The sequence below is a fragment of the Gracilinanus agilis genome, chromosome 2 (assembly GCF_016433145.1).
Source record: "Gracilinanus agilis isolate LMUSP501 chromosome 2, AgileGrace, whole genome shotgun sequence".
Lineage (NCBI taxonomy): Eukaryota > Metazoa > Chordata > Mammalia > Didelphimorphia > Didelphidae > Gracilinanus > Gracilinanus agilis.
Genome location: NC_058131.1, coordinates 540,085,430 through 540,108,658, shown reverse-complemented (window position 1 = coordinate 540,108,658; position 23,229 = coordinate 540,085,430). Strand labels below are relative to the sequence as shown.

At 33.8% G+C, this 23,229-nt stretch overlaps 1 protein-coding gene across 2 annotated transcripts in view; it reads left to right on the top strand.

Moving 5' to 3' along the window:
* The window catches only part of UNC13C (unc-13 homolog C), a 717,151-nt gene that overhangs the window by 483,680 nt on the left and 210,242 nt on the right, over window positions 1–23,229 (top strand). For both annotated transcript variants that reach the window (XM_044665156.1, XM_044665155.1), the window contains one exon: window positions 5,690–5,775. In XM_044665156.1, the coding sequence (XP_044521091.1) occupies window positions 5,690–5,775 (86 nt within the window). The remainder of the gene's footprint in view (window positions 1–5,689; window positions 5,776–23,229) is intronic.

The following is a 23,229-nucleotide window of genomic DNA, read 5'->3' as shown; positions in this document are numbered from 1 at the left end:
CAATGACCTTATGAAATAGATAATACAAACTCTATTATCCCCATTTCAAAAATAATGAAACAGGTTTGGTGGTTATTCCATGATCATATAGAGTGTCACAGCTATAATATAATCCATGTTATGGTATCTAGTCTTTTGACATTGTCTTTTGTTTCCCAAGGCTAGCATATTTCCTACTACTATAAGTTGACTTTCCAAGATACTGAGTACTTACTCTGTATTTAGTACTATTAGGTACAGAGGAAATTTTTAAGAAAGACTAAGATACTGGTTTTTTTTTTATCATTTTGTAGAACTAAAATTTTCATACACACCTTCCCTGGTCACCCTTTTAGTACTGGTTGTACCTTCACTCGCTGGTCCACTCATGGATAGAGGAGGGAAAGTTGGAATACTCCCTTCTCTGCATTGTCACTTCCAGGTTCTTCCTCTTCCTCCATCACTCAGTAATATTTCTTCATTTCAGATTCATGCTGTCATATCTACCATCTAATCAAAATCTTGGTACCAATTGTTTACAGATGCATTAAGTCAGTCCTCTTCCTTCTTCTATGAGATTAATACCTGGCTTACAATTTTTTTCTTTTTCCCAACTTCTGCTCTTATCCTTAGAGGCTTCAACACACATTTATTCTCTCAAATACCCAAACCACTCAATTCCTTGGCATAATTACCTCCTACTACCGGATCACTGCCACACACAAAAATGGTCTTCCCCTTGATCTTGAGATTGTCTACAAACGTACCACCTCTGTGTTCAAGGCATCTGAAATCTTTTTTTCACCTGTCCCTCTGCCTTCCCTTACATAATGGCTAAATTACTACAATGACTTCCTAAAAGATCTGCCTCTCTCATGTTTTCCCATTCCAATCTATTTTTGTTCAGCCACTAAAATAATTCTTCTAAAACATAGGTCTGATTATGCCACATCTGCCTCCCCAACTCAATAAACTTTATTGGCTTCCTCTTGCCTCTAGGAACAAATACAAAATGCTCTGTTTGGCATTCAAAGTCCTTCATAACCTAGCTCCCTTCTATCTTTTCAGTATTCTTATACATTACTTCCTCTTTGACTCTTCCACAAATAAGACACTCCATCTCTAGATTATAGGAGTTTTTTTCTGGCTTAGAATGTTCTACCTCCTCAGCTCCAATTACTGGTCTCCCTGGCTTCTTTTAGGGTCCAACTAAAATCTAAACTTCTAGAGGAAGCATTTCCTAACTCCTCTTAATTCCAGTGCTTTCCCTTTTTAAATTATTTCCTGCTTATCCTGCATATAGCTTTCTTTGTATATATTTGTTTGCTCATTGTTTCCTCTTCTATTTGATTGTGAGCTCCTTGAGGACATGAACTATCTTTTGCCTCTTTTCATATCCCCAGCACTTAGCATAGTGCCTGGCACATAATAAGTGCTTAATAAATGTTACTGATTGAAAGACTGATACATAAAAGTAAAAGCAAAAAGCACAGGTATGGCTACAACTTTGATGGAGCACAAGAGTTCCACAATCAAAAACTCTGAAATTCCTTTGTCAGATCATGAACTTATATCATTCCATATCTCTGTGTCATACTTCTCTAAAATTAAGATTTTTTTTTCTCATCTCATCTCCTTCTATTCCTCAGTGTTTTCTAAGACCATCAGATATGCTTTAACTTCGTGGTCTTCCTTTCCTAATCTCAACATTATAAGTTTCCTTTTCAACTCTAGCTTGTCTCTTCTTTAAAATCTCTTGTCCAATAGATTGCCAACATCATCCCTAAACTACTCTGATTAATCTCATCTTCACTTCCTATTCATGTGTTATTGAATAAAACTGGGCAAAACTACACCATTGTGTCAAGTGGATAGAGGGTCAATCATAAATTCATGCTATTTTATTCATTTGAATCCTCACTCCAGCAAGGCATTTTGTATCTAATAAATGTATATTTGTTGATAAAATATACATACAAATTGTGACTTGAACAGATAGTTCAAATGCTATAATATTTTATAGGAAGGAAAGATTATTTTGGGTAAGAAAACATCCTCCACTCCTCCACCCACCCAAAAGAGCTTAACAAAAGAACTAGAACATCAGTGGTCATTGACTAATTGTAAAATTAAGCTCCTCAATATGACCAGCCAAAGAATTTATATATGAGACTTATCTGCCAAAATACACCCACAAAGGGAGTGTGGAATATGTTAGAAAAGTAGAAACTACAAATGTACCCAAATGAGTATGCTTACCAGTTCCCTTTTATTCATATATATTCTATATAATGTTATATATATATATATGTATATATGCATATATGTCCTATATATTATATACAAATATATATACAATATTTAATCTTCTTGTATCTTCCTTCTGGATGGGTAAATTAATACTGTGTTGTAGAAAAAGCATAAGACTTAAGAGTCATGACTGATTTTCAGCCACTTATTAGCTTTGTGACCTCGCACAGGTTACAATCTCTCTGAGTCTTGGTTGCCTCTAAAAATGAGTGGCTTAGATTATATCTGAGGTGTTTTTCAACTTTAAAGTTGTCTGATCCTTCTGGATAATAGGAAACAGAGCTACCTATAGTAGACGTCATTTCCCAATATAAAGGACTAGAACCATATCAGAGAACCATGAGTAAAAGAAAATTCTCTTTTCCTTTGTACCCAGGAAGTTGGATAGATGGAATCCTCTACTTAAAAAGAGGAGAGCCAAGTTTATGACTTTTATTTTCTTATTGTAACAACTGTATATAAGACCTAAACATTTCAGGTGAACCCTTGATAGAGTACTGAAGTTATGAAGATGAGTGAAAATCCTGACTCAGACCTTTATAGGTCAATAACCCTGGGCTTGTTGCTCAAATTTCTTCAGCTTCAGTTTTCTTGTCTGTAGAAGGGAGATAATAATAATAATAGCTATTTTGGGGGGCTGTAGAGGATTCATAAGGCAACATATTTAAAGGCTTTTGCCAACCACAAAGAGCTATATAAAACTTTGTATTATTATTATTGCTAGTAAAAGAATGATTAATGGTACCTCAAAATATATCCTCCTGGCAAACCATTCCCTAAACATTTGACATGATATGCATACACATAAGAAAATTTCATTGCTATAACAATATTTTTCTCTGGGATATATGTTATTATGCCTAGCAGTTTCACAAAATGAAAATAAGTCCAATTTCCTCAATTTTGCTTTATTTCTAGCAACAGTCCAGTGTCTTAAAATAGCAAGCATTATATAGCTCTTTAACATTTAAAATTTTTTTTACAGTTATTCATCTCATTTGAGTCTCCCAATAATGCTGTGAACTAGTGTCAGGGGACAGACAATCGTAAGGGATGGTAACATTGTAAAGAGAAGATAAGAAGGTTCAGAAGAAAGAGGCAGTCTACCCCAACATGATAGTAAATCAATTTTATTCAGCCAAATTTACATAAAAACTCAGTCCTAGGATATGGCAGCACAGTGGTAGATCTCCACACCATGCTTGTCTAGTTACATGTTACATTGGTTCAGAAAACAAAGGTTTAGTATCAAAAGATGGTCTATGGACACATGCAAGTTTTCCCATGGAATGGGATGTTTTGCTGTTTACAATTACTATGACTTCCTGAGGACCTGTTCTCATGCTATTGCTCCTATCATCCACTTAGGTACTAATATTATCCCCATATTCCAGATGAAGAAACAGATTGATACGGGTCAATGATTGCTTCTGGAGCTAGTAAAGTATCTGAAATAGAATTCAAAGTCAGCTAAAACTTTATCCTGGGACTGCCTTCTATTCCTAACATGTATGAATTTGATATTTAAAGCTCAAAACTTCTACTTTGCCCAGATTAATTTGTAAAATGTAATCCTAGGGTTTGCTTTTATTAGTTCATGTGATAAAAAGAAAAAGAAAATGAAAGAAGCAATATTATAGAAAGTTTATATAACTATCAGAGATTGAAGCTTTGAGTATTTTGAATTTATTAGGGCATAAAGGTCAATATCTTATTAGATAAAAGTAAGTATAGCAAGAACTGGAACTCATTGTTTATATTGCATTATATCGAACAAAAAAATTAAACAAAAAGGTACAAAAATACAACTGTTTATGTATAAGAATATATCTTCTGCAGTGGTTATTAGGATACAGAATTCATCCAGTATAAAAAGAATATTACATATTATACAAAACTAATAACTGAAGCTGTAAATCTTTTAAGGTAAAGCCAATAGACCAATGCAATAACAGATTAGCCGTGGAGACATTCTTAATGCTTAGGAACATTTTTGATTCACTGTCTTATAAAAAATGCATAGAAGGAAAATGTGGTCCAGCAGATAGAATATTGGATGGGAAGGTCAAGAAGCATAAGTTCCATTCTGATTTCCATCATTAATTAAATTCATAATGTGAAAAAATATTGGGAATGAGGAAAACTAGATCTATTTCTGCATTTTAAGAGTAAACTGCATTCATATTTACCTTACTTTTAGTGGTGTTCTGGCTTAGTACTTTTTGAAATAAGTTTCATTACTATTATTTTTTTTACATTGCTTAAATTATCCCCTATATTCATCTCTGTCCTGTCTTCCCAGAGAATCATCCCTCATAACAAGGAATGATATTTTCAGTGAATGAGTTTGTTTATTTATGTGGACATCTGATTGAAATGCCTTGAATTTCAATATTCCTTTATTTTATTCACAGTCTTACACACATATATATGCATGCAAAAAAATACGTGTAAGGCAATTTGTAGGTACTAGTAACTAGTGAAATTAGACAAGACTTCGTGTTAAAAGTGATTGAGCTCAGTCTTTGAAGAGAAGGAGAGATGCTAAGAGATAGACCTGAAAGTGAAATGAGTTCCATGCAAAGGCACAGAGATAGAAAATGAAGTGTTGCATGGAGAAGGTTTGTAATAAAAGCTTGACAATATAAGGAAGGTAAAATATGAAGATGGGATGTTAGGAGTTTATTTATTTTTCTAGACTTAGGATAAAAAAATTTTAAGATCTTCCAAAGTGCTAACTTTAATTTATATTGAGAAGAAGGATGATGAGATGAGTAGATTCTTATGATATTCCCTCTCTATAGCCATTAATACATCTTAAAATAAAAATTCTATATATTCTATAAAGCTCAGATTCATGAAGTTTTTTTTTCCCTTTCCAACTGGGTGTTATTAATTTAGTTCAATTAATGGGCCTAAGATGAGAGAAGGGAGCGACTATATATAGTATTGAGAGTTCATGAGCATGTATAAATAATAAGTTTGCAGGATACAATGCCTTTAACATTTTTATAATAATATCTTAAAGTAGCAAAAACTAGAAGTTAATAAGTATTATAGATTCAGATCTAGATTAAACTTCAGGGACCATACCATATCATCAAAACCCCTCATGCAACAGATAAGGAAACTAAAACTTAAAGAAATTATGTGACTTGTCAGAGGTCTTATAGGAAACAATTATCAGAGGAAGGATTGGAATTTATGTCCTCTGAAACTGTAACCAGTGGTCTTAGCACTAATGTGTGATTTGTGTAATAGTACTGAAATGGTCATGTGATTTGTGTATTTTGCATAATATCACTGAACTGCTATGAAAAATCATAGTGAAATTGTTAGTATTTTTTATCTTAAATGATTTTCCTTAACTCTTGACCTAGAAAAATGTTTTTGGTTACAGGTTCCCTCAAGAACTAAACATGGGAAAAGTCAGTGCTGAGATCATGTGGACCCTCTTTGCACTGGATATTAAGTATGCACTGGAAGGTAATGCAAGTCAAATCTATTTATTTAAATCTCCCTTGGAATAAAATATCAAATTGAAGCACACAGAAACATATATTGCGGGTCTTCCAGTTTTATTCCTGAATGAAGTCAAGAAGGAATATGTATTATAGATTATATGTTGAAGGAAAATGTAACCTCAGAGGATTGAGGAAGCACTTGTGTTTTTAATCAGACCATTCTTGTTGCAGAATTTAGACAAGTATCTCTTCGAGAGATTGTGCCCCAGTCCTGCCTACATGAGTCACTTTTAATATTTCAGATCATACTATATTATTTGGTTGGTAGCTGGCAGTACTGAAAATAAGGATTATTTGGGAAGAAATATGACAAGGGAAGGATGACAGAGGCTTTTCCCTACAGTTGGCAATTTAGATAGTGCTAATGGCACAATATGGAGGGTGCTTCTTCTCCTGCATGTCCCACTCCCACACTGACAACAGTGACAGTCTAACGTCAGGGGTGCTTTCTCTAACATTCAGCAGTTTAGAAACCTAATGACATCTCAGTTTTTGTTTCTTGTCCTTGGCTGCTCTACAGCAGTTGAGCCTCTACTTTATACCACCACTGGCAATTTACTCTAGAGGCAGAAATTGCTAGCTTCGACTCTAAATGAGCTAAGCAACTATAACAACAGATCTAGAGAAGGTGTTTAAAAGGAAGCAGATTCAATATCTGCCTATTAAAATCTATAGAACCTTGTTTAGAAGTTGCTTCAGTGGGATACAATGATTCAGCATATAGAAAAAAAACACTCTATTTACTTCAAATGGATTTCATTTATAATTTTGATATTTCCTAGATCTTCCTATTTCATTTCCCCACCCACTAAACCATCCCGTAACATTTTTTTTTTAAAAAAAGGAAGAAAGTGGAAGGAGTGGAATCAGCAAATCCAATCTATGGCTTTAATCATCCCATGGTCAAGAAAGTGAAGACTGCAACTTCCAATGAAGGGAAAGCATTTGTATATTTTCCACATTTGTGAAACTGCCTCTATGACTTTTCACGCTGTTCCTCCTATATCAACCTAGGACATATTTTTGTGTCAGGAAACCATTATCTAGATTTTAGGATGTCTTGTGTAAGAACTCCAATAAGCTGGCTTTTATCAGTTTTCTACCCACTCCTCCACATTTTTTTTCATTATTTCCCTTGATATTCTTTTGTTCTTCCAAATGAACTTTGTTATAGGTTTTCTAATTCAATAAAAAAAGTTTTTTGGTAGTTTGATAGGTATGGCACTAAATAAATAAATTAATTTGGGTGGAATGGTCATTTTTATTATGTTAGGGCAGGCATTCCTTTACAGCCCTTTGAGCATAGTTCCAAATTGCTAGCCAGAATGGTTGGATCAGTTCACAACTCCACCAGCAATACATTAATGTCCCAATTTTGCCACATCCCCTCCAACATTCATTACTCTCCCCTTCTTTCATTTTAGCCAATCTGCTAGGTGTGAGGTGATACCTCAGAGTTGTTTTGATTTGCATTTCTCTAATTATTAGAGATTTAGAACACATTCTCATGTGCTTATTGATAGTTTTGATTTCTTTATCTGAAAATTGTCTATTCATGTCCTTTGCCCATTTATGAATTAGGGAATGGCTTGATTTTTTTGTACAATTGATTTAGCTCCTTGTATATTTGAGTAATTAGACCTTTGTCAGAGTTTTTTGTTTTAAAGATTTTTTCCCAGTTTATTGTTTTGCTTCTGATTTTGGTTCCATTGTTTTTGTTTGTACAAAACCTTTTTAATTTAATGTAATCAAGATTATTAATTTTACATTTTGTAATTTTTTCTAACTCTTGCTTTGTTTTGAATTCTTTCCTTTCCCATAGATCTGAAAAGTATATTATTATGTATTCACCTAATTTACTTATAGTTTCCTTCTTTATATTCAAATCATTCACCCATTCTGAATTTATCTTGGTGTAGGTTATACAATGTTGATCTAAACCTAATCTCTCCCATATTGTTTTCCAATTTTCCCAGCAGTTTTTGTCAAATAGTGCATTTTTGTCCCAAAAATTGGGCTCTTTGGTTTTATCATAGACTGTCTTACTGACATCACTTACCTCAAGTCTATTCCACTGTTCCTCCCTTCTGTATCTTATCAAGTACCATATTGTTGTTTTTTTTTAATTTTTTTATTTTTTCAAAAATTTTCCATAGTTACATGATTAATGTTCTTTCCCTGTAACCCCCCCCCAAAACACCACATCCCCCATAGCTGACGTGCATTTCCACTGGCTTTAACATGTGTCATCTATCAAGACCTATTTCCATATTATTTATAGTTGTATTGTTGTGGTTGTTTTGAGTCTCCATCCCCAATCATGTCCGCATCAACCCATGTGATAAGCAGTTGTTTTTCTATGTTTCCTCTCCTGTAGTTCTTCCTCTGAATGTGGATAGTGTTCTTTTCCATAAATCCCTCAGAATTGTCCTGGGTCATTGCATTGCTGCTAGTACAGAAGTCCATTACCTTCAATTTTTCTACAGTGTATCAGTCTCTGTGTACAATGTTCTTCGGGTTCTGCTCCTTTCACTCTGCATCAATTCCTGGAGGTCTTTCCAGTTCACATGGAATTCCTCCAGTTTATTATTCCTTTGAGCACAGTAGTATTCCATCACCAACAGATACCACAATTTGTTCAGCCATTCCCCCATTGAAGGGCATACCCTAATTTTCCAGTTTTTTGCTATCACAAAAAGCGCAGCTATAAATATTTTTGAATAAGTCTTTTTTATATATGATCTCTTTGGGGTAGAAACCCAACAATGGTATGGCTCGATCAAAGGACAGGCAATCTTTTAGCAATCTTTGGGCATAGTTCCAAATTGCCAGGCAAAATGTTTGGATCAGTTCACAACTGCACCAGCAATCCATTAATGTCCCAATTTTGCCACATCCCCTCCAACATTCATTAGTCTTCCCTTCTTTCATTTTAGCCAATCTGCTAGGTGTGAGGTGATACATCAGAGTTGTTTTGATTTGCATTTTTCTATTTATTGGAGATTTAGAACACTTTTTCATGTGCTTATTGATACTTTTGATTTCTTTATCTGAAAACTGCCTATTCATGTCCCTTGCCCATTTATCAATTGGGGAATGGCTTGATTTTTATACAATTGATTTAGTTCCTTGTATATTTAAGTAATTAGACCTCTGTCAGAATTTTTTGTTACGAAGATTTTCCCCAGTTTGTTGTTTTGCTTCAGATTAAGGTTGCATTGTTTTTGTTTGTATCAAACCTTTTAAATTTAATATAATTAAAATTATTTATTTAACATTTTATAATTTTTTCTAACTCTTGCTTGGTTTTAAAATCTTTCCTTTCCCAGAGATCTAACAAGTATACTATTCTGTGTTCACTTAATTTACTTATAGTTTCCTTCTTTATATTCAAGTTATTCACCTAGTCTGAATTTATCTTGGTGTAGGGTGTGAGATGTTGATCTAAACCTAATCTCTCCCATGTTGTTTTCCAATTTTCCCAGCTGTTTTTGTCAAATAGTGGATTTTTGTCCCAAAAGTTGGGCTCTCTGAGTTTTTCATACACTGTTTTGCTGACATCGCTTACCCCAAGTCTACTCCACTGATCCTCCCTTCTGTCTCTTAGCCAGTATCATATTGTTTTGATGACTGCTGCTTTATAGTATAGTTTAATATATCTGTTACTGCTAGGCCACCTTCATTCACATTTTTTTTCATTATTTCCCTTGATATTCTTGATCTTTTGTTCTTCCAAATGAACTTTGTTATAGTTTTTCTAATTCAGTAAAAAAGCTTTTTGGTAGTTTGATAGGTATGGCACTAAATAAGCAAATTAATTTGGATGGAATGGTCATTTTTATTACGTTAGCTCATCCTACCCATTAGCAATCAATGTTTTTCCAATTGTTTAGATGTAGTTTTAATTGTTTGGAATGTGTTTTGTGGTTGTGTTTGTATAATTCCTGTCTTCGCTTTGGTAGATATATTACTAAGTATTTTTTATTGTCTAGGGTGATTTTAAATGGTGTTTCTCTTTCTACCTCTTGCTGCTGTGATGTGTTGGAAATATATAGAAATGCTGATGGTTTATGTGCATTTATTTTGTATCCTGCAACTTTGCTAAAGTTGTTAATTATTTCTACTAGCTTTTTAGTTGATTCTCTAGGATTTTTTAAGTAGATCATCATATCATCTGCAAAGAGTGATAGTCTCCACATTGCCTGTTTTATTACCTTCAATTTCTTTTTCTTCTCTAATTGCTACTGCTAGTGTTTCTAGTGCAATGTTAAATAATAGAGGTGATAATGGGCATCCTTGTTTCACTCCTGATCTTTTTGGGAAGGCTTCTAATTTATCCCCATCGCAAATGATGCTTGTTGATGGTTTTAGATATATTCTTTTTATTATTTTTAAGAAAGGTCCTTCTATTCCTATATTTTCTAGTGTTTTCAATAGGAATGGGTGCTGTATTTTGTCAAAGGCTTTTTCAGCATCTATTCAGATAATCATGTGATTTTTGTTTGTTAGTTTGTTGATATTGTCAATTATGTGGATGGTTTTCCTAATGTTGAACCATCCTTGCATTCCTGGTATAAATCCCACTTGATCATGATGGATAACCCTCTTGATCACTTGCCTGGAGTCTTTTTGCTAGTATTCTATTTAAGATTTTTACATCTATGTTCATTAGGGAGATTGGTCCTTAGTTTTCTTTCTCTGTTGTTGATCTACCTGGCTTTGGAATCAGTACCATATTTGTGTCATAAAAGGAATTTGATAGGACTCCTTCTTTGCTTATTATATTGAATAATTTGTATAGTATTGGGATTAGTTGTTCTTTAAATGTTTGATAAAATTCACTTGTGAATCCATTGGGGCCTGGTAATTTTTTCTTAGGGAGTTCTTTGATGGCTTGTTCAATTTCTTTTTCTGATATGGGATTATTTAAGTATTCTATTTCTTCCATTGTTAATCTAGGCAATTTATATTTTTATAACTATTCATCCATATCACCTACATTGCTATATTTATTGCCATATAATTAGGCAAAATAGATTTTAATGATTGCCTTTATTTCCTCTTCATTAGAGGTGAGGTCTCCCTTTTCATTTTTGATACTGTTAATTTGGTTTTCTTCTTTCCTTTTTTTATTAGGTTTATCAGTACTTTGCCTATTTTATCTGTTTTTTCAAAATACCAGCTTCTAGTCTTATTTATTAATTCAATAATTCATTTGCTTTCAATTTTATTAATTTCTCCTTTGATTTTTAATATTTCTAATTTAGTTTTCATCTCAGGATTTTAAATTTGTTCTTTTTCTAGTTTTTTTAAGTTGCATGCCCAATTATTAACCTCTGCCTTCCCTAATTGGTTAATATATGCACTCAATGATATAAATTTTCCTCTTAGAACTTCTTTAGCTGCATCCCATAGGTTTGGTAAGAAGTCTCATCATTGCCATTGTCTTCAATGAAATTATTAATTGTTTCTATGATTTGTTCTTTCACTAACTTATTTTGGAGAATCATATTATTTAATTTTCAATTGGTTTTTGTTTTGCCTTTCCATGTATCCTTGGTAATAACTATTTTTATTGCATTATGATCTGATAAGGTTGCATTTATTATTTCTGCTCTTTTGCATTTGTTTGTCATGTTTCTATGCCCTAGTACACGGTCTATCTTTGTGAATGTTCCATGTGCAGCTGTAAAGACGGTATATTCCTTTTTGGCCCTATTTATTTTTCTCCATATATCTATTAACTGTAATTTTCCTAGGATTTCATTCATCTCTCTTATCTCTTTATTATTTATTTTTTGGTTTGATTTATCTAGATCTTATAGGGCAGAGGTTGGCAATGTATGGCTCTTTCTGCAGGAGCCATAAAGTCAATTTTTTTCAGATGCTGTTACAGGAGTGCACACTGTTACAGGAGCACTCACTGTGAGCACTGTATGACTCTCACAAAATTACATTTTAAAAAATGTGGCGTTTATGACTCTTTCAGCCAAAAAGGTTGCCGACCCATGTTATAGGGGAAGGTTGGGGTCACCCAAAAGTATAGTTTTGCTATCTACTTAAATTTGGATGCTATACCATTTGTTGCATACATGTTGAGTACTGATGTTTCATCATTGTTTATACTGTCTTTTATTAGGATGTAATTACCTTCCCTATCTCTTTTACCCAGATCTATTTTTACTTTGTTTCTATCAGAAATCATGATTGCAACTCCTGCTTTCTTTTTCTCAGTTGAAGCCCAATAGATTTTGCTCCAGCCTTTTATTTTTATTCTATGCATGTCTGCCTGCCTCATGCGTGTTTCTTGTAGATAGCATATGGTAGGATTTTGGTTTCTAATCCACTCTGCTATTTGCTTCCATTTTGTGGGCTAGCCTATACCACTTACCTTCAGAGTTATAATGATCAACTGTGTATTCCCAGACATTTTGATTCTCTCTCCTTGTCCTGCCCTTTCTTCTTTCTCTATTTCCTTCTATATCAGAGGTTTTTTAAATCAGTTCCCCTAATCTCCTCCCTTATTGTACTTCCCTTTCTTCCCTCTCTCTTCTTATTCCCCTCCTATTCTTCTTTGGGGTCTTTTTAAGCTATTCCCTCTGCCCCACCCTCTTTCTCCCTAGGGTTGCTTCCCTTCCCAGTAGTCCTTTTGTTACCTTTCTACTTCTCTATAGGGTAGGCAGCAATTCTCTGACCCAATGGATCTGATTGTTCCTCTCCCTTTAAGTTAATTTCAATGCACTTAAGTATTTAGTATTTCCTTGCCCCAACCTCTTATTTTCATTTTTGATATGAGATCTCCCTCTCCTTCTTAGACTGAAAATACAATGACTATTCTCATTTCTGATCCCAATATTGTTCTGCAAAGAAGCTTAAATCTCCTCTCTTTTTTCCAAACTGACCTAGTTCACCCCTCCTTAAGTACCTTTTCTTTACCCCACCATATTAATGCTGATTCAATGTGGACACCCAATCAGCTTGAGCCCTACAACAGTTCAGAACTTTTAATCTCAAGTGTGCTACAAACCTCAAGCTGCCCAGAAGCAGAGATTTCAGGCATGTATTGCCATGACCCAGAATCTTCAGTTTTTTCTAAAGAATTTTTCCAGAAGAATTGGTCACTCCTCTATGAATCTCAGACCTCTTTCCACAATATATTTCTTTGAATTCATTGAATCTATATTTAAATACCCCTCTTTACTATATGCATAGAATCTCTTTGGCAGCATCATTTTTCAAAATTTAATTGAAATATACATCAAGATAGCCAAGCCACTAAAAGTCTATGATGTATAAAAAAAAATCCACTATCATCTGGGTGTGTTGCCTCTTTGGCCACATCAAACTTAACAAAGTTTTCTTAAACTGCAAAGGACAGTGTTATATTTACATAAACATCTAAATTTGGGAATCATAAAGGGAGGTTCATGAAAAAGCTATACAGGTGAGCTATTCAAATCCTGCATGACCCAGAGATAATCAGATAATTTCCTCTGGAGTATCAGTTAGTATCCTTATTTAATACCCCTTCACTTAATGTTTTTATATTGCTTAACACAACACCAAAAATAGAGGTCAGATATGAAGGAAGAACAATCTGAGCTCAAGAAGCATGTAGCCAAAAGAGATCAAAGAGTGTCTACTGCTGGTAGCAAGAAAAAAACTAAGAATTTATTAGATTTACTTTAATTCAACAAACATTTATTAAAGGAATAGAAGTGTCTTCTGATGGTAGCAAGGACAAAACTAGGAATCTCTTATTGCTCGGTCATTTTCAGTTATCTGTGATCCTTTATGACTCCTTATGTGGTTTTCTTAACTAAGACACTTGAGTAGTTTGCCATTTCCTCTTCCAACTCATTTTACAGATAAGGAAAATGAGACCAACATGGTTAAGTGACTTGCCTATGGTCACCCAGTGGAGTAAGTGTCTAAGTTAAATTTAAACTCAGGAAGCCTTCCTGTCACCAAGCCTGGAACTCTTATCAACTTCACTGTGAATTTAAAGAATCCATTATGTTTACATTAATTCAATAATCTTTTATTGTGTTTATGGTATTTGAAGTATTGCACTGAGAATGCATTGATACAAATGAAACAAGACTGGTTCACAAGAAACTTTCATTCTAGAATCCCAAAAAGGGTTTAGGAGATTTGTAGTGACAATCTAGTGACAATGTAGTGACAAATAGTGACAAGTGGTAGTGACAATCAAGATATGAGACATAATCTTGTATTAGTCCAATATTGGCTAGGTATAAAACTAACCAAAGTGAGAGGAGTATGAACTTGCTACACTCAGATACAATATCAACTTGCTACACGTCTGTAGAAATTTGTGCAAGTATTCTTGACTACATGTAGTTTCTTCACTTTCTTTAGTCTATGGCTAAAGAGTTTCCATTTACATTGTCCTTGAAGCAATGGCCAAAGCCACATAAAACCACATAGTATAATGATCTTTTGGGTTCATTGGTAGTTCTCTACTTCCAAGAAAGGAATAATGATAAAATTTTAAATGTGCCTCCTAAAACTTTAATGTCCCCTCTCCAATTTTTTTCTTCCTAAAGAAAGAGACAATCTTAGTCATAATCATTGACTAGAATAATATATAATGTAAAGAAATGAGGACTAACTGAATAAATTATGGCTCATGTATATATAAAAGTAGAAAGGGACAGTTTCAGAGAAAGCTGTGAAGACTTGAATGAACTGATACAGAGCAAAGAGAGAAGAACCAGAAAAATTATTTATACAATAACAGGAAATGACTTTAAAAATTTAAGAATTCTAATTCAATGCAATTTCGTAGTCAATAATTCCAGAGTCCTGATAAATAAAACACTTCCTGACCAAAAAAAAAAAAAAGTTGGCTCAAGATGCAGAATAAGACATATTTTTGGACAAAGTCGATATAGGGATTTGTTTTGACTAACTATGCATATGTTTACATTGGATTATTTTATTCCTTTCTTTTTTCTCAAAGAGAGCAAAGAAGCTGATAAGAAGAGAAAATAAATTACCGTTAATTTAAAATAATTTTAAAATAATGATAAATGAATACAATTTATTTTAGAAAAACAATAAAAATTCTAAAGAAATAAGAAACTAAAGAATAAAAATGATAAAGAAATAAATGAAGTCTACCAACATCTTTCCTAGATTTATATATAACATATGTATATATTCACACACACACTCATATATCTATTTCTGAGAACTCATTTCTTTGGCAGACTACATGACCTTCTGCATAACAATGGTTTTGTTCTTTACTTTCCCTGAATGCCCTGAAGTATGTTGTTAAAATTAATCGACTATACTGTACTAGTGCTTGAAATTACTGACCTATAAAAGCCCTGGGTTTTGATTACATAATTTGTACTCCATAGTCAGTCTTGTGATTAAAGGATCTAAGTTAACACATTGAATAATAATAAAGTCAGTGCCACAATGAAAAACAGCAACAGGAGTGCATAGGCCTGTGGCATTCAAATATAATTTATTACTCTGAGTTATATGTATATATATTCAATAGTCATTACAGGAAAATTCACATAACTGACAACCAATGAGACAGTTTTTCATATTTCATTCCACCTGCATTTGCTAACTTGTTTTCATTAAATGTAAGACTTTAACTTAAATTGTTTCTACATTTGACATTTATCCACCATTTTCCTGGCATGATAAACAGCAATCAAATTGGCCACTAGGGAGAGTAACTTATTTGGATGGAATCAGAGCAAACGTTCTTTTAGTTTAAAAATAAAACTCACCTTTGATTGGTGAAAGGAGTATAAGAGAAAGAAAGGCTCAGGTAAATTGTCACATTTACTAATGAATCACTAAAATTTTATTCTGAAGAACTCTTGCCAGGAAGCAGTAAGCCTGTTTTCAGGGAACTGCCAAGGGTTGCAATTTTATCAGCATAATATTTTGAGAAAAGTCATTAAACTTTTCATGCATATGGGTGCCTTAATGCTTGAAATCATTAAATTTTGGTAATACTTCTGTGTCCTGTGCCAACCAATGTTCTCGTAGATGGAGCCATGGGATCTAAAATCAGGGAAATATGGGTTTGAATACCACCTTAGATACTAACTATGACCAGTCAAGTAACTGAATCTTGACCTCAGTTTACTCATGGGTAAAATGGGAAAAATAATGAACTATAGCAATTATTTCATAGTACTAAACTGAGAATCATAGGATCATGAATCTAGAATGGGAAGAGATTAAAAGAAATAATATATGTAAAGCACTTTGTAAACATAACACTATATATATTAAAATTAGAATAATAGCTATATTTATATAGTGCTTTAAGGTTTGCAAAATGCTTTATATTTGTGTGCACATATAATAAATAAAATGTAATACATGATACATATAATAATTGTGTATATGTATATTTGTATATATACACAGAAACATATATACATTAGGGACAGCTAAGTGACACGGTGGATAGAGTACTGGGCCTGAAGTCAATATGACTTATCTTCCTAAGTTCAAATCTATTCTCAGATATTTATTAGTTTTGTGACCCTAGGCAAGTCATTTAATCTTTGTTTGCCTCAGTTTCCTCATCTTCAAAATGGGAATAATAATAGCAGCTCCATCCCAGGGTCCTTGTGAGAATCAAATAATATCATAATTATCCATAAAACATCTAGCACAGTGGCTGGCATATAGTAGGCTCTTTGTAAAAGCTCTCTCTTGTTATTACAGTAAAAAGTAAAGAGTCCAGAGCAAATCACCCAACCTCACATAGTTATTAGTTAAATTAGGATTAAGAACAAAATCTCCTTAAACTAAATTAAAGCCTTTAAATTATTCCACTTTTATAGTCTGTCACTCTTGTTGAATATATTTGGATTTTGGGGGGTAGATTATTTTGTACTCATATAAAAATGTATATATATATGCATACATATATAAACATAGATATTTTAGATTTCTGAAAGCTAATATTGAGATATTGGGCTTCCTGGCATGGGATCTAAATGATAGTTTTGGAGAAAAAAAACACAACATGATTTTGAGCATGGGATTGATATGGTAGCGCCTTTCTGAAACTTCCTTGCTTGCAGTTAGACTTTTGGTTTTCTAATACTACCTTAACTCTTGAAATAATTCACCTCCTAATTCAATGTACTAAAAACTGTGTTTATAAATGAGATAGCAGCAACCTTTCCTACCATGGCTTTAACACCCCACTCAGGACTTTCTAAACCCCTTCCAGCTGGTACAGTGGGTAGAGAGCTGGGACTTGAGTCTCATCTTCCTAAGGTCAAATCTGGTCTCAGATATTTACTAGCTGTGTGACCTTGCGTAAATCACTTAATCTTCTTTGCCTCAGTTTCCTCATCTGTAAAATGAGCCAGTGAAGGAAGTGGTAAAGCACTCTGGTAACTTACCCAGGAAAAGTCCAAATGAGATCACTAATAATCAGATATGACTAAAACAAGTTAACAACAGATCTTTGATGTGAATCTAAAGTCTGGATGAGCAGAGATTTGTATGTACTGATAATTCTGAACTAACTTAGTTTCCTTGTTATCCTAAACAATTCTGAGGCCTGTAACATCATCATAAACTGTCAAAAGGAAACCTTAGTAGTCTAGTACAGTGATGGGCAAACTACAGCCTGGCCCGTGGGCCAGATGTGGCCCCTGAAATGTTCTATCCAGCCATGCGACATTATTCCTAATCTGACGAATACAATGAGTAGGATACAATACAATGAAACTTCAAAGGAGTTGCCTTAGAAAGACAGATGAGCATTTCCATTTCTTTGGGCCCCCTCTTTAAAAAGTTTGCCCATCACTGGTCTAGTACAATCACTAGAACTTCCTAAAATTCTAGACTGATAATACCTACCCACTGAGTTTGTTTTTGTGGATTTGTGCCCTTTTTCCTAACCTCTCTAATGTAGTTTGGGTACGCAAAAGAAGAATTCTATGTTACAATTTTTAAGTCATATAAAGTTGCTTGCTTGGTTAATTATAATGGGAATTTTTTCTTTTTTCAGAATGAAAACATTGGAAAGCATTTATATACATATATGTCGACCTAACATATATATGTATATTACAACTGGGAAATAAAGACAGCAAGACAAATACAGGATCGGGGTGGGGATCCATCAGGATGAGCAATCATAATGTATAAAAGCCAAATCTCAAAGAAAGGGAAACAAGCAAGAAGTAATAAAGAAATAATAACATCCAAGGACAGAAAAGGTTAAAGAGTTGAATTGAGTTAACCAGTATAGTACAGAGAAGCAATGTCAAACTCAAAATAAAATAAGGGCCACCAAATTACACATCTTTGCATGTTTACACAGAAAACCACATCTTTGTTCCAATGTATCATTTTATCATTTTTTTTCAGTTTGTGGCCAAATCCTTGTTACTGGAAATCAATTTCCTGAGGTTTTCACATTATGCATTGGATCCTTATTTATTACTCTGTATAGAGCCTGATGTGAAGAACTTAATGCTGCTTTAAAATTCTGATTGCTATACAAGTTTGATGTTATTGAAGACAGAAAAAAGGTGCTATTGAGTGACTTATTTTACCATTTTTATTAAAGAAATTTTGTTGCTGATCTTGAGAGTGTAGAACCAATATTTCATTTTTGGCAAATTTTCACATGCCATTATTTTCAATATTAATGTATTCATTAAAATTCATTACTACCTCTTTATATTAGGGAAATATACAGGGTGATCTTTTTAAAAATAATATTATGGTTATCTTTTATTTTTTATTTCACAAATTTCCTCCTATATATCTCCTATTTGCTCCACCCAGAGAGTCATTCAATATACTATATAATATATATTTTAAAAGAAAAGAAAATAATCACAACTAATACTTCAAAAAAAATCTTACAATATGTCAAGTGTTCCACTCCCTTTAATCACCACCACCACCCCATCTCTTCAATGGATTGTGATTTCTCATATCTCTTATTTGCAGCAATCTTGTTCTTTGTCATTTTAGAACATTCATTTTTCCTTGCTTTTTGGCTATTATTCTTTCCATTTACATTGTTGTGGTTATATGTATTATTTTCTTGACTGCTTACTTTATTCTGCATCAGTTCATGTAAATTTTATATGCTTATTTGCTTTCATATTTGTCATTTCATACAGCACAGTAACATGTTACATTTATTTGGCACAACTTGATTAGCTACTATGGTTATCTATTTTCTTTTTCTTTCTTTGCTTCAACAAAAAGTGCTATATGAATCTTAGTGTACATAAAAGCCTTTCTTTCTAGCATTAAATTCCTTGTGTGTGTGTGTCTGTGTGTGTATATATGTAGAAACCCTGTATTGGAGGTTGTGGACATTTTGCGGCTTTTTTTATTTAATTCCAATGTGATGTTAATATAATGGATTATCTGGTTAAGGACTTCTTCAGTTGCTTAGAAATAGGATATTTGACAGGAATATATCTCAGAATGTTTTGTGCATATATTTTAACATAGGTTTCTCATAACTATTTTGATAGTTGAGCCTATATAATTTTTTGTCTGAATTAGATGGAGAAAGATGCTTAAAACTTACCTAATCAATGTAGTCTAGTATACTTTCTTTTTTAAAATAAGTTTTTATTGATATCTCACGTTTCTTATATCTTCTTGGTTGCCAATTTTAGCCTTCCCATCACCTTCCCAGGGAACCATTCTGAAAAATAAAGTTGTTGTTTTTTTATAAGTGAGAGAAAAAATCAGCACAACTGATCAAAAACTGAAAAAGTCAGTATGTGCAATGCTTAACACCAGTGAACTTTCTGCCTCCATGAAGGGATAGGTTGGAGAGTGGGGTATGGTGATATCCTCTTATTTCTTCATTTGAGTTCTGTGAGATCTTTATAATTTTGCTATATTTACTTTTAACTTTTCTAGTGTATATATCTTTACTTTTACATTGTTGTATTTACTGTAAATATTGCTTTCTTGACTCTCTTTTGCTTCAGTTCATATATATATATATATATATATATTGCTTGTTTGTAATATAAGAATAAACAGAGCCAGTAACCAATGTTATGATANTTTGTGTATATTATTGTCTAGATCAGTGATGGGCAAACTATGGCCCCCTGAAATGTTCTATCCCACCAGGTGACATCATTCCTAATCTGATGAATATAATGAGTAGGGTAAAATACAATGAAACTTCAAAAGAGTTGCCTTAGAAACAGATTGACAGATGAGCATTTCCTTTCCTTTGGCCCCCTCTTTAAAAAGTTTGCCCATCACTGTCTAGATAATAAACTTTCTTAAACCACTTCATTTTTCCATTGACATCTGTTAGGACAAACTCTTGAGTGATTATGACGTTCATTTAGAATTCCCTGCAATGTTCTTTTATTTAACACAACCTGAAAAATGTCACCAAGAAAGAAAAAATATGGATGTAACAATAAAAAGTACCCCCCTCCAGAAATAGATGTAGATAGGGGAGAGAGAGAGAGAGAGAGAGAGAGAGAGAGAGAGAGAGAGAGAGAGAGAGAGAGAGTCTATATTGTGAGACTCTATTCTAGCTTTCCCCTCCTCAGGGCTGAATATGCACTACCGAGACTTCAAGGGGGTGTCACCCTGAAACTGGGTGACCTGGATGGTTGTACCACCCCACAGGAGTTGGGTACGAGGCTTCTCTATAAGATGAGGTACAGAGCACCCCAATCCTAATCTGAATGAGGGCGGGGTTCATGCAAGCCTCCCCCGAGGTCAGTCAACTTCACAGTGGGTAGTCTGGCTCCAAGATGGAGGCAGCCAGACCAAGCTGTGATTCCCCTTCCCCTCATCTCTCAGCCACTTTGGAATGCTATCTGACTAATGAATGTCTTTTATTAATATCTGTATAGGGATTGGGGAAAGAGGTGAAGGGCAGAGGGATTTGGGGATGCGCTCTTCTCTATTTCTGTGGGGCCTGTCACTCAGGTGGGAACCTTTGGGGTCCCAAACCTAAGCGTCTCCCTTCACCTCTTCTTCTTCAGTTTCTATTTCTATTTCCTATTTCTACCCTTTTCTATAACTGCAAGTCAAACCAGAAAGGGTCTCTTAGCAAGGTTCAGTAATGGGGGAAGGATCCCAAGAGATAGCTCCCAAAATGGAATCCCAAACTTAGCTGACTCGATGATTGAAGTCTTGCTGGGTGAGATGTGATGGGATGCCTTTGACCAGGGAATTGAGGTTTCAATGTCCAAAGAAAGATGCTCAGGAAACCCTCAGGACTGGATTGGAGCTGAGATGTTCTCCTCCTCCCTTTCTCAGTCCCCTACTGGAAGTTCCTCCTCTTCTTCCTCCTCCTCAGGAGCCTCCCAGAATCTTCTCTGGTCCCAACTATCAGTAACTGTCACCAATGGCCTTCTTCTGGCTCTTTTTGTCCCATCCCCCATCCTTACGGTAATCATCACACATAATTTCTTACAACATAGTAATATTCCATTTAATTCATGTACTACAATTTGTTTAGCTATTCCCCACTGGATGAGCAACTACTTTGTCTCTAATTCTTACCGAACACAAAAGGAGCTGCTATAAAAATTTTGGAGCATATGGGGATTTTCTTATCAATGACTTCCTTTGGTTATAATTCTGGTAATATAATCTCTGCCAAAGACATTTTAGTCATTTCATTTGCATAATTCCAAATTGTTCTCCTAAATGATAGCTTATTTCATAGCTCCACCAATAATAGTGTCCTTATCATTTCATAATCCCTCCAACATTTACTATTGCCATTTTTTGGTCATTTTTATCAATTTGCAGAGTTTAAGGTGAAACCTCAAGGTGTTGTGAATTACATTTCTCGTAAGGTACATTTTCTGTTAACAAAACAGCTAATTACTTAAGTAAAGGTCACTGCTTATGTATGGAGAGCAATTCAGTAAAACCTACCATCATGAGAATGAATATTCACCACAGGGAAAAGAGGCAGGAATTTTTGGTTGACTGAATTTTGTAGTGAAGGTTTTTTGTTTCAATTCACTTGGAATATCTTTCTAAAGCATATTAACTCTCCTAATTTAATAAATACAGTACACAAGAATATAGTAACTCAGTTGATTTTTCCTTTTTCCTCTCATGCACAGATCTGTAGTGATAAGAATTATAAGACAATCCTTCAAAATACTTGATGACAGCACTCTCATCTTCCTTATGTTTTCTCTTGTTTAAACAAAATATGCTCAGTTTTTTCAACTTTACTTATATTCAGTGATCTCATGCCCTTTTTCATCTTAGTTGGTCTCCTCTGGAAAAAAGATAATTTTCCTAAAATGTGGAAACCCAGCTGGTAGCTCTATTGCTATTGGAAACTATACATACTATGTTCAGATTGTGTAAGGACCAGGGATTTTTTAATGTAAGCAATAAAGTTTCATGCAACTATAAGGGCAAATTTTTTCCTCTGGAATGAATTTCATTGTACTTGAACAAGGTTGATAAGTTTAAAATGGACAGAGGGACTTTATGTCAGTCACAGTGATGGGATCTCCTTGAAAAAGGTCTTTGCTTCTCTGTAAGGAAGATTGAGTTTAATGATTTTTAAAGTGAATTCTAAACTACCTGTCAAGATGAACTGGCAAAATGAGTCTTCCATGGTAGCCAAAATTTATGATGAATCATCAAGAACTTTAAAGTTTTAAAACTACCTAATTATGTTTTCTATATTTTGGTATTTACTCATCTTTAGTGATCTGGTATTTTGTTCTGTGTTTATGAGTATTGGGACAAAATTATATGTTAATATAGCAAAAATGCATTCCATCCAAGGCTGAAAAACATTTGACATCAACAGAAATTGTCTCTTTTCTTACTTACTCCTTGTGAGATATAGCTTAATTGGCTAATGTTCTGAGTGGGGATTTTGACAAAGCTGCTTCTAGGAAAGTTGTGCTTATTCTGAAAATGATGCTCTTTTCCATTCATTTACACATGAGTGGGTCTTGATGGGAAATTCAGCCAATACCTGAATACTCCTCACAAAGTAATTTCTGTAAGTGTCCTATTGAAAGAAGCCTTTTTATCCTTATGAAAATATAATCCAATGTCCAGACCATGTCTGTTATATCTCTAAAAATAACCATGTCTTGTCCATTCTTGATTTAACATGGTTATAACAAGTAATCAAAGCAGCCTTTAAATTCTTTGCTATCTCTAGTTTTTCTCTTAAACATAAATCATGAACATATCTGCAGTAGTAACAGAATCTTTTATTTATTTTCCTCATAGTTAATTTATGGAGGTCATATATCATCGGCAACATATTTGCCTAACTTAAAGTGCTAAATGAATGTGAATAATAATCTGCAAAAGAGATATTTGTTATTTGTAGCATAGGAGTCAAAAGCAATGAAGGACATTGGATGAGTATTGTGTGTGAGGC